The sequence below is a fragment of the Pavona decussata genome, unplaced genomic scaffold, assembly GCF_977016875.1.
Source record: "Pavona decussata unplaced genomic scaffold, jaPavDecu1.1 SCAFFOLD_92, whole genome shotgun sequence".
Classification (NCBI taxonomy): Eukaryota; Metazoa; Cnidaria; class Anthozoa; order Scleractinia; family Agariciidae; genus Pavona; species Pavona decussata.
The window spans coordinates 2,943,748-2,956,223 of record NW_028145509.1 but is presented as its reverse complement, the minus strand read 5'-3'; the positions used below and the strand labels follow the sequence as shown (position 1 = coordinate 2,956,223).

The following is a 12,476-nucleotide window of genomic DNA, read 5'->3' as shown; positions in this document are numbered from 1 at the left end:
TCGTCGTTGCTTAACAGGGTTCCCTGATATATTTGGCGCTCGGATAAAAATGTCTGAAAAATCATAACTCAGTCAATATTGCTCCTACTAAAAAACTTTTTGCCTTTACAAAAATTTAGACTTCAACGCTTAGTTGTGGCCCGAAATATTAGAGCGTTTAAAACTTGTGCGTGTTTATACAGTGCAAGCGCATGGAAGCAGAGCGGCGCAAAGGCATTGCATGTACACGGCTTCAAAACCAAATGTTAAAAAAATAATTTCTCTGCGAATATTGGTGGTATTAAAACGTTTAATGTATCTGTGTGAAGCTTGAAACACGTAACATAAAGAAAAGTTATCGATTGTTGGCTTGAAGAAAGAATTTTTGTTTACAAATGATTTGTAAACGGCTGTCGAATTACACGTCATGATAATATTTTTTGTGTAAGAGCAAGTTACCGGCCCGGGGGAAAATGTTTGGAAATTCAAAACTGCTCCTATAGTAATAATTCTAGTCTCGTCAACAAATCGAAAATACGGGAAAATAGTCTTTGGTGTATGGTAGAATTATTTCAGAGCTTTTAAACTTGTCTGTTTACAAACGCATGAGAGCCGTGTGGTGCGAATGAAAAAAACACGGCCTGGAAACAATATTGTACAAAAATTAATTTCTAAACGAATATCGATGGAAACACTTGCGTAAGGCTTTAAACACGTAACAAAAATGAAATTATCGATTGTTGCCTGGAAGAAAGCATTTTCGTTTACAAATGATCTGTAAACGGCCGTCGGAATCACGTAAACATGACATTTTCTGCGAGAGCAAGTTAGCTCCCGGGGAAAAGTGTTTAGCCTCCTACGCAGACGTTCTTAGGGGTTCGTCACGCGTTCCTGCCCCTAAGAACGTCTGCGTGGGAGGCTAAAAAGTGTTTAGAAATCCAAAATCCTATAGTAATAATTCTAGTCTCTAAATAAACGTTAACAAATGGAGAGTACGGGAAAATAGTCTTTGGTGTTTGGTAGAATTATTTCAGAGCTTTTAAACTTATGTGTGTTTACAAACACGTGAATGCCGTAAGGTGCGAATGAAAAAAAACACGGCCACGAAACAAAATGTTCAAAAATTAATTTCTACACGAATATCGATGGTATCGAGAATTTAATAAACGATTAAAATATCTGTGTAAAGCTTGAAGCACGTAACATAAAGGAAAATTATCGATTTTTTTCCAGGAAGAAACCTTTTTGGTTTACAAATGATCTGTTGAAACGGCCGTCGTAATCACGTAAACATGGTATTTTTTGCGAGAGCAAGTAAGCTCCCGGGGAAAAATTATTGCATATTAAAAACTGCATGTGTCAATTCTGCTCCTGATTAGTAATAATTCTAGTCTCTAAGTAAACGTTAAGAAAAGTAGAATACCGAAACGTACTCTTTGGTGTTTGGTAGAATTATTTCAGAGCTTTGAAACTTGTGTTTGTTTACAAACACATTTATAAGCTTAAGGGCCGTGCGCTGCGAACGAAAAAACACACGGCCACGAAACAAATTTTTCAAAATTAACTTCTCCTCGAATATTGCTGGTATCGAAAGCGATCAAAGTGTCTATGTAAAGCTATTTTAGAGTTCTAAAAGTTACCATAACTGATCACGAACGGGTGATATAGGCAAATGTAAGGCTTCTTTAAACTTAAGCTTACTTTTCTTTTCCGGTCGGCCTGCTCTAACTTGCTATCCGTCGCTCTCTTCCACGTTGGACTTTGCTTAATCGTCTCCGCTTTTTGTTTTCTTTTTCTCTCTCTTTCTCTTCTTTCCACGTTTGTCAACATATCCAACAAATACGTATAAATTGTCTTTGTGTTTTTTGTTCTTTAGCATTTCTGTTGTAAACGTATCTTGCCAAACTATCTCGCCATGCAACTTCCCGCCAGACAAACACGGGCGCATTAGCATTGTGGGATTGCGTACGGACGGACGTACGGTGTACGGACGGACAAAAGTGACGTCATAACCAAACCAAACTTTTTCGCATTCATGGGTTTCCCAAATTTTCTTAGCTATGGGGCTCCGCACCCGCGCCTCCGGCGCGTGGAGCTCCGCTACTATTCACCTCCGAGCAACCGAAGACGAACAAGATGGCTTCCCGTTTAGTCACGGTCGTTAAAGAGGAATTTATTTAGATAAACGAGGCATTAACGTGAACTCTGATTCCAGTTTAATGACTAATCATGAGAGATTCTTCCAAAGATTATGTCCCTCAGTTTTTGACTCTCCTGTGCAAATTTTCGCTGCGTCATCTAATCAAAAATTATATTAAGTTTAAAAATTGTTTCATCTAGTGAAGTACATACTAGGATGTTTTATAAATTTTTGGTTTACATGTAATATTGAAGTGCACATTTCCACGAAACACTGGTAATTATGGATAGAGTGGAACCTCGATTTAATGGAGTGCCAAGGGATTAGCAAAGTTATTCCATACATTTTAAAAGGCCAGACTGGAGAACATCTTTCGTTATAAAGAGGACTTCGTCATACAGAGGTTCTTTAAATCGAGGTTCCACTGTAGATAGCTTCACTACGTGATCACAAGGCAACATACGCAGGCACATGCTTGGTTTTGGGCCTTACGCTTTCCAGTGTGAGGGTGGGTGGCTTTCTGATAATACGCTTAAGGTGGTGTCCGCGCTTCTGGGCTTGCATTAGCCAGCATAACACAAAGAGATTAGTTCAACCGGGGTTCCATTGAAGATCGCTTTACTACTCGCTAACATACGCAGTTACTTACGCTTTCCAGTGTTAGGGTCGGAGGGGGAGGAGGGAGCTTCTCACTGAATAGGGTAATGGGGGTTTTCCGCTTCTTGGCGTTATATTAGCCCACATAAGAGGCTTTTATTTTTATTTAGCCAAGAGCGAGGCGCGAGACATCGAGACATCGAGCGCATTTTCCTGACTGGAATGGCATGGGGGAGCATTTCCCTGACTGGAGTGGCATGGGGTCTCATTTCCCTGACTGGACTGAGGGGCATGGGGGCGCATTTCCCTGACGGGAGTGGCATGGGGTCTCATTTCCCTGACTGGACTGAGGGGCATGGGGGCGCATTTCCCTGACGGGAGTGGCATGGGGTCTCATTTCCCTGCCTGATATAACGAATTTGCGGAAAAACAACCAAAATGTGCGTTATATCGAGGTATAGTTAATAATTGTTTCTTAACGGTGTGATGTTGCACTACCAAGCATTTCCGGATTTGAACGATAACTCTTAATAACATTTGTGCTTTAACGTCTACATGAAGCCGGTCAGTAGTACACTGTACAGATATGTACATAGCTACGGCACTGGAAAACTGAAAAGGTTAACAAAATTTTAACAAAAGAAAACTACTTCTAAAATTGCTAAGACGCTCAATCAAAAAATTCTTCCAATGAGGATTGTCTCTTTTTTATCATTCATAAAAATGCGTCCTCCATTGAAGAGAAGGACTTGTCAAATGTCATAGTTAACAGGTTAATGAACAGGGTAACAAAACTTAAACAACAGAAAACTATTCAACAACTGAAATTTCTAATCGAGAGCGCTCTCACTGCGTCGTTTGCTTCGATATGACTTAGCGGCTTACGGTGGCTTAAAAAACAACAACAACAACACTTTATTAAAAACAGAGAGTTGCAAGTTAGGTATATACCTACCCGCAAATAGCTAAAGCTAGTCGAGGCGGGTAGGTATGATTATATTAAACTAAATGCAAATAAATCTTGGTGTTTACCAATTAGACATTATTAACAAAGTTTACAAAGCAACAGCAGCAACTAAAATGAAACTTAAATAAGTAATAAACAAATAAGTCATTTTTTATCCTTGTTGGCCTTTAGTTATTATCAACATTTAAACGGTCGGCATGCATCGGAAGGGCAGGCAATATCCCTGAAACTTCAGCTTGTCGCATTGTAAGAACACTGCCCATTTTTGTTAAAAATTCTAGATCCAGGGATCAAATTTTGATCTGGCCTGCGACTTGTCCCACGGATTCAAATTGGTTTCAATTGGAGGGGCAAGTCTACAGAACTTTTGCCCTCAAAATTATTCTTGTCCCTTCATGTGAACTGATCATGGGACAAATCCTAGTGATCATTCCCCATGTGCAAATGCTACAAGGGACTCCTCCCTAGTCCCAGACAACAGAGCATCAAGCCAGAGAGTAGGAAACCCAGGAAGTGATAACTCGCTAAAATGGCCTCAAATCAGCACAAAATAGCAAACAGGCAATGGGCAATTCACCTTAGATCCAAGGTATGTCATTTTTATGAAGAACTTTCCAATATTTGTACCTCCTAAACCCGATTGTAAATATTCCCATACAAACTGTTGTTTGCGCCGTGACCGCTATTACGCAAGTAATCATCGCTCATATCCTGAGCTTGGGCCGCCTGTGATTTGAATGCAAAGAAAAGAATATTAAAATGTATGTCGGCCATTTTTGCATAGGGTCTATTAAACCCGTTTTTTAAGACTTGGGGCCATAACCGACAAAGCGCTGACAGGCACTCAGCCAGTCGCATGCTTTGAAAAGTCTACATATTTCAAGGAGAAAGAAAAAGAAGAAGTGACTCCCCTCTAGCATTGAAGGTAAAAAGAGTATTTTTTTTCTACAGCTTTTAAATTGAGTTGATTACATTGTGGTTATCATCTGAAACGACTGTGCCTTGCACAGCAAACTGTTAACAATATGAGGGCTTAGGTTCGACTCCTGATAGGAGCACACAGATTTTTTTTCTGATTATATATGCCTGTGCCATTTACTGATTAATACATCATTCTCATTTATTCACCACGCTTAACATATTCCATCACATTATTTCCATTGCGCATATGCCACACGTTGACATTCCAATCCTAGCAGTATCGAGACATTTGTCCCATGAACCTAGTTTAATGGCCTTAGCTCCCACGAACCCCCTGTAGCTCAGTGGTAGAGTATCCGACCTTGTAATCGGAAGGTCTCAGGTTCGACTCCTGATAAGAGCACTCGGATTTTTTTCTGAGTATGCCTATGTCATTTACTGATTAATACATCATTCTCAATATAAGGGCTATTTTCGAGTTGCTGTGAACCTCATTATGAAAGCGAGTCTAAGTGCAAAGTTTTCATTCATATGCAAAAGAAAAACTTATTTTCATATGAAAAGCCTTGCAGTTATGCTCGCTTTCATAATGAGGTTCACAGCAACTCGGAAATGGCCTATTTTTACAAACAAAAAAATGCCGCGAGCCGCATGAAAGCACAAGCGGCAGAAAGAATGGACAATAGGTGGGGTGGGGAAAACCTAATGAACGAGTTATAGAGCCTACGGTCGAACTAAAAGCCGAATGCACGTACGGGATCGGATCGGGAACAAGGCTAGCAGAACAGTTAAATTTTTGCAATGATTTCTCAGGCGTTCTGGCTCTCGCGGGGAAACGGCGCCGCGAAATGTCGTCTTCCTTCCCAGGTTTCTTTTGGGCCGTGCTTTTGAGCTCGGCACCATGATCCTTTCCTTTTCTTGCTTCAACCTCGTTCCCAGGGTACGGGTCTGAGATGAGACCGGCCTGGGAACGAAGTGGTTCTTGCTCTTTATCCAACGAAATGATGAATGTCTAAGGTCTTGATGTCTACTGCCAAGTGGCACTCCCGTGTATAGCTACGACAAGTACCCACGTGAAAAGGGACTGCGAGGGCGAATTGTGAGGTATGGTGTCATTAACCGCTGCTAAACAGAGTAAGAGTATGCATCCGGATCCTAACGGCTCAAGTTGGGTATGTATACGCAATCTCTTGACAAAATGCAAATGCGTCCGCACATTGTTCGACATCGTTGAAAGAAATTAGGTTGGGTTTATGCTGTAGTCTTTTGGTAGTGGAGAAGCCGCTTATGAATGCGCAAACACCCAAACAAGTCATCCTGTTCAAAGTGTTTCAGAAGCGTATCTAAGCGCTCAATTCATCAACCCTTCAGTGATCAAACCAAATATTCTCAGAGAGACTTCATGGTTAAACTTGCTGTTCCATTGCCCTGCACCAGATTTCTAAAAAAACACTTTTTCGCTACTGAAAAGGCTTTCCTTTCGCAACTGCTTAAGTTGCGTACTAACTGCGAGGATCTTTCTTCTATTTAAACTTTTCGCTACTGCAGTGGTGCAGTACTTTGTAAGAGCTTATCCTCTGATTTGCAGCAAGCAAAATCAAAGATAACATTGTTATAAACAATACTCTTGTAGCCTCTTTCAGTGATTAACAATGGTAATAGAACTAAGTCGGAGTCCAGTTCGGTCTGTAAATCATACGAGTGAGTAACAAAATCAGCGGACGATCACCGGTAACGGTGTCCAATTTGTTTCCGGCACGGGTATCAGATTACAGACCGAATTCACGGACGACACGAATTCGAACTCCTGTTGGCGATTAATCTTAACCATTACAATTTCCGAGAAAAATGACTCTGACAAATAAAGTTCGAGTGAGACGTTTCCGAGAATATAGAAACAACCGTTTTATTTATAAAATGCGTGGGAAAAGGGACCCCGGTCAAGTGCAACTGTCCTATTACAGCGCATGCCGCAATGGCGTGGCTGTCCATTTATTTAGCACGTGTAGGCAGGTGCACTGCACATACACTGTCCTTTTAATGTTCAAATCATGGCTGATGATAGCCAATCAGATTCGAGAATTTTGTTGTAGTTATGCTGGAGTAATTGCATTCTAACAGCGCGACAACCATGTAAAGAAATCTTCCTGATTATTATTATTACTCTCAGGTTTTCAAGTTTTTTTTTTTAATCTTAAAGCGAATTCATTTTTAGGTCTTCGATAGAAATTCCACACTGATAAATTTAATGCATTTAAGTAAATTTATCCAATTAAACCTTATCCAATCCACCTTGTCTAATTACCGTTGAGTATTTTTGCAGCGTCAGGTACCATGGTCTTCGCCACCCTCCATTTTGTATTTCGCGAGGACCCTGGGGACGAGGACAATTTTTCTAATACAGAAGTATTTTTGCGCTGTTTATGAGTATACGCATTTTCCTCTCTTGCTATGCGGGAATAGCAAATCTTAGCAAGAGCTACTGGAATCCAAAACGAAAATTGGGGGTCACCGCGCATGTTTTCGAGACAATCAATCACCGACAATTCTGGAAAGCTGTAAAATTCAAAGCAACATTTGGCATCTTTTTCCCAAAATGAAACTTAGTTATCTTTGAAAAATACGTGCTTACCCCTAATTTTCTTTTCTGATTCCCATAACCCTCGCTAAGATCTGCTTGTCCCGCGTAGTTTTAATCCGCGCAAAAATATCAGTACAGTGTTTTAACGGGCACCGCCGTTAAGAAACCTACCGGGCCCGATAAGTATATTTTTAAATGTTTTTTCGCCGACAACACATTGATTACAGACATGGTACTTGACCAATGTTTTCATAGAATTGTAAGATTTTCAAAATTTAGTATTCAAAGCTAACAAAAATTGACTTCTGTTAAGGAACAATTATCTCCAATGACACTTGTCGGGCCCGGCAAGTTACCGGGACTTTCGAGAAACGGTCCCCTGACTTTCTCAGACCATCCCGAGATGCGCAGAACGTACAACAGCGCAGTAGCAAATGTAGGCACCATCCTTAACATCTGCAAGACCATAGTCGGACAAACGGATGAGTGGTGCCGGTTCTATTTTTTTGCCACAAAAAACCTCATCTACTTGTCAATTTAGTACCACTGTCAATACATTTGGGAGGCAAAGCGCCAACTCAATGAACGGTTCTGGAAATTACCTCAGATCTATCCAGCGGCCACCGTTAACTTGACAACCCTATCCCTGTCTCGCTAGATTTCAACTAACCCGGCCACTCAATCAACGACATCCACCTAATCCAACTTGAACTTGTGAAGCTCATTTGAACAACAAAGCTAACTGACATTACCGTGATCCTTTTGGTATAAGTCACGTGATGAAGCACCTCAATGACACTACCAGGGCTCACACTTGCCGTAAACTTTTGTTCCAAACGGCCAATCATTGTCACGCAGTTTAAATTTTAAACCTTTATTTGTAAGGATACTTTTATGTTTTTCACTTTTTTCCGTTCAGCCCTCAAGGAAGGTTCGTGTTACACTGAACCGAAATATCGGGCTAATTTGTTATTAATAAATTCCAGTTGTTCTAGCCATTTTTTGTTTTATTTTTCGCCACCGTCGTCGTTAGGTTTAGTCAGATCAGCCTTGCAGTTACTTTCAGTTATTTAGAGAAGACGAACGGAAAACTCAGCCCACTGGTGGTTAACATCAACCTTTTTTTTAATTGGAAAACTTATCTTCATTGTGTAGAAGTATTACGTGATACCAAGGTCAGAATGCTATTGTGATGTACAGCCCATTACTAGTATGTTTAATTAATTATTTAATTAATTCCATTTACCCCATTAATTCTCCATTAATAAAGAAGCTTTGGCGGTTTCCATTTTCTTAAGGCCTAGTTCATACGTCGAATAGAATTCGGACGAATTCAATTCGAATTGACTTCGTCTGTAAGACGTCGATGATATAGAGATTCGATTTAGCCCGGGGGGCCCGGGTGATTTAGACGACCAATTAAATTCAATCGACTTGAATAACATGGGATGGTGGAACTTGGTGTGGCCAAACTTCGACGATTCCAGATTCAAGAAAACGACGGATAGATATAACGTTAACGTATTTTCAAATTTATGCATTCAATTTGATGCGTCTGAACTACGGCGTCTGAACTGACACGCTTTTCAGACGTTTAATCCGTTTGCCCGACGGATAAAACGCCTGGACGAATTTAATCCCATGCACGGTTTCATAGCAATTCATACGTCGCCTGTACTGACAAATTTAATTTCTTGTATTAACTTCGGTACACACGAAGGGACAAGTCCCTGCGACTAGTCCCCTCGTGTGTCCCGACCTTTATTTTCGACTGAAATGCGACGTATGAACTTGGCCTAAGAAAAAAAAAAAATCCCAGTTGCCTTTCAGAAGATTACAAGAGCGCAAGACCTCATCGGTCGAGTCGATCGCGACTGCACGGGTGTTTCACGAGACTGTGCCTACAGACAAAAATCAACATGTACATGAAATGCACAATGGGATCCTGACAATAGTGTATTCTACAACCAAAACTTTGCGTTTGAAAGCTTTTCTGTATTCATTGCCTTTTTAAATATGTAGAAAGGCATCAAAACCTTGACTTGTACCTGTAGGCTGTTTCGCAATAAGGACAGATTTTCGCGGGAAATTTTGAAAATTTCTCCATGTGCAAATCACGTGTCACGTTCTAGTTAACATGACGTCACCATACCGGATTTCTCTGCGGCTTCTCGCCGAAGAGCAGCCATGTTGGATTGAAATAGTTTTCATCCTTTCTAATCTGTAAGCTTAAAACATCATCAAGGAACTAGAAGATAAGGAAGACACCGGACATTATCCAAAAATACGTTGTTGCCTTTTGTTTTGTGTTTTTGAAGTGTTTTCAAAGTCATAGTCCAAAGCAACGGAAGACCTTCGTGAGAAGCTTCATTTGTCGCTAGCGTAAGAACGCTTACGCCGCTATGCAGAAGGGGAAAGCTACCGCTTCCCCTCCTGCAATGGTTCTTCAAGGAAGACCACCACAACAGTATCCTTGCTATAATATCATTTAAGATCGATGTGAGACTTGTAAATATTCACGGAAAGTCACACAGCTTTGATCTCTGTACTTTGTATAGTTCAGCCTTTGTTGTGTCGTGTCATCTTTTATGGTTCGGTTTTGTGGTTGTATTCCTCAACTCGTTGATCCTAGAAATCCTCGTGGACCACCAACTTCACAGCAAAGTAAGTGTACATTCTCTGTTACTTGTGATTTAAAAAATAGCTGATAAATCAAGGAAATATGTGGTAGGGCAAAACTGCTGACGTTTGTATGAAAGAACACGGATTTCCGTGAATATCAGAACGCAGTTGATTTTCTTTTTTCTTTGTCTCGCCGCGTTTAGGGCCAGAGGATTTTAATGCAAGATCAGCTCAGGCTTACCAGGTGAGTAGATTTTTTTATTTTATTATATGTACGCCATATTTACCTCGACTGATGCTGGTGGTGATGCTTCGTGTCTCGTGGAATTCTGTGACTTTTTTGTTGCATAATAAGTTCTTCCCGTGTCGTTATGAATGAATTTCTATTTACAGATGTTTGTTTCGTTTCCAAGGAGTGCACATTTTGCTTTGTAGTTCGGCCGATCGGCAGGAAGATCCACAGTCATTGAGACAAACGATCAAAGGACTCCCTCGATTGATTGTTTTAGGAAATAATCCTTATTCACTACTTCCGCCAAAGTCGTACCTTTGGTACGATCATCGCGTATTTTTGTTCATTATTTAGACGAAGTGAGAATAAAATGCACTCGTTAGGGGTTTCGACCTGTGGTGATATCTATTTCTAGCCCTGTGATCGCTCGTTTCATCTTGGTTATTTCAACGCTTTTACAAGACTTCTTGGTGTCGGTGATTTTAAATTTTTAAATGATCGTCCATTCTTCTTGGGGATTGTGAAAGGCGCTTGTTTCGAAGAACACCGATTTCCCCGCTAAAAACAAACCTGTTTTGCAAACACAATTGCCCCTTTTTCCGTTATTATACCGCTTTGTTTCGAGCAAAGAAGGATATATCAATTCTTTTCACGTGGTGTTTAAATTTCGTCGATCGACTGGTTTACAGCAGACGGGGGTGGGGCGAAAAACTGGTGGTAGAAGAGATTAAAGCGATGGAAATTTCATTTCGGGGAAAAGGAAGTACTTTGAAGAAAGTGAAAGAGTTATGTATACTCTTGAATTCCCCCCATGATTTCTAAATAAAGGAAATGTTTTAGTTTTAATTTCATACGCATTGCCATGGCTGGCGTATTCACTCAAACAAAGACGAAGACAAATTTTGCATATAAGCTCATTGAACAAAAGGTAAATTGGCATGGATTGCTTAATGTTTTACGTATCTTCTACATTGTCCTCTTTTTTTAAGTTGTATATCACTTTGATATGTAACTTAATAACTAGGGTATCTGGTATTCAATTTGTTTTAAGTTGGATATTGCTTACACAAACTTTCACCAAGGTGAAGAGAAAATAAGTTATTACACATACTAAATATTGATGCATTCTCAGTGACTGATTGTTAATCAGATCATTTTATCCCATGTCTTTTTTTAATCGGTGAACGGAGTAGAAAGTGCTTTTTAATTCACCAGTCTTGTAAAACGAAGGATGAAAATCAATATTTCCTGTGATGTGAAACTTTATGGATACAAAGCTTCAAGTTTGTTGTAGATAATTGAAAATCCTTTTCTGAACATATTCAAGATTCTCTCATTGTGAGCACAGAGTGCTAGTTTTGCACTTGAATAGAACTGAGCAGAGTATGGCAGAATTTTGATAACTTTTCTCTTGTTTATGTGAAGTTGAACCAAAAGCAATTCCTTTAACCCTTGATTCGAATCGCCAGTGGTGACCCATATCTGATTACTTGATCAAAAGTCACGAGAATGAAGAAACTGGTCATGGATGGTGAAACATCTTGAGGTTCAAACAAATTCAACTTATTAGTATTGTACAATGCAGTTGAACCCCGATTTTACGATCGTCGATCTAACAATATTCCTGATTTAACGATCAACATTCTGTGTCCTGGCAAGAATTATTTCGTTTACAACGATATCCTGATTTAACGATATGATTTTGCTGTCCCCTTGCCGCATCGTAAAATCGAGTTTCCACTGTAAAGAGTGTGTAGTTCATAGTGGGAATTAAACAGAGAGTTGTTGATACCTTCTGGAAATTCTCATCACATAAGATTTTAGTGTTTTAGCATTTTTTTTTTGCAGAGGGCTGCCTATTTATTGGCCATTCAAGGGTGAACGTTTTGTTAAATCCTTAAAAATTGTAAAGCAAAAAAATTTGTGATGTCGTAAAATGTCACCTCTCCTGAATTGCAAAGTTAATGCGTTTCAAAAATTAAATGAGGTGTAAATGAGGTAGCTCAAACAGTTTTTACTGTGTTTTGTTTTTAAAAAAGGGTTTTCCATGTAAATGATAACTGATGATTAGTTTGTGCAGACATGTTAGAAAAAAGTTAGATCTTGGCTAAAATTTCGACTTGCTTCAAAAAATCATCCCTTTGCATTTTTGTTATCAAGGTCAGAGGCAAATTTTTGTAGGAAAAGGTATTGAATCCCGGTGAGCAAAAGAGTGGTATAGTCCAAGCATATTTGATAGTTTACACAGTCAAGTTATGTTTGCGAACTGGTTGGAGTTGTTTTAAAAACAGCATTTTTATAAAAGGCTATTTTACTGAGTTAACTTTAAAAAAAAAAAATGGTCATTTTGTGCGACTCTTGATAGCAAGGCTAAAACTCATAATTTCAGTAGTCTTAGCCCCTTGCCTTTTCAAATGCATTGATAAAGGCCTGGGTG

General features: G+C 39.6%; 1 protein-coding gene and 1 long non-coding RNA gene across 2 annotated transcripts in view; one reads left to right on the top strand and one right to left on the bottom strand.

Annotated features, from left to right (window-relative positions):
• LOC146473879 (uncharacterized) overlaps positions 1–12,476 on the bottom strand; it is a 170,469-nt gene that overhangs the window by 61,354 nt on the left and 96,639 nt on the right. The window lies entirely within an intron of this gene.
• LOC146473881 (eukaryotic translation initiation factor 4 gamma 3-like) overlaps positions 9,337–12,476 on the top strand; it is a 41,627-nt gene continuing 38,487 nt past the window's right edge. The window contains exons 1-3 of the mRNA XM_085117836.1: positions 9,337–9,652; positions 9,818–9,849; positions 10,011–10,051. Of these exons, the coding sequence (XP_084973962.1) occupies positions 9,588–9,652; positions 9,818–9,849; positions 10,011–10,051 (138 nt within the window). The 5' untranslated portion in view covers positions 9,337–9,587. The remainder of the gene's footprint in view (positions 9,653–9,817; positions 9,850–10,010; positions 10,052–12,476) is intronic.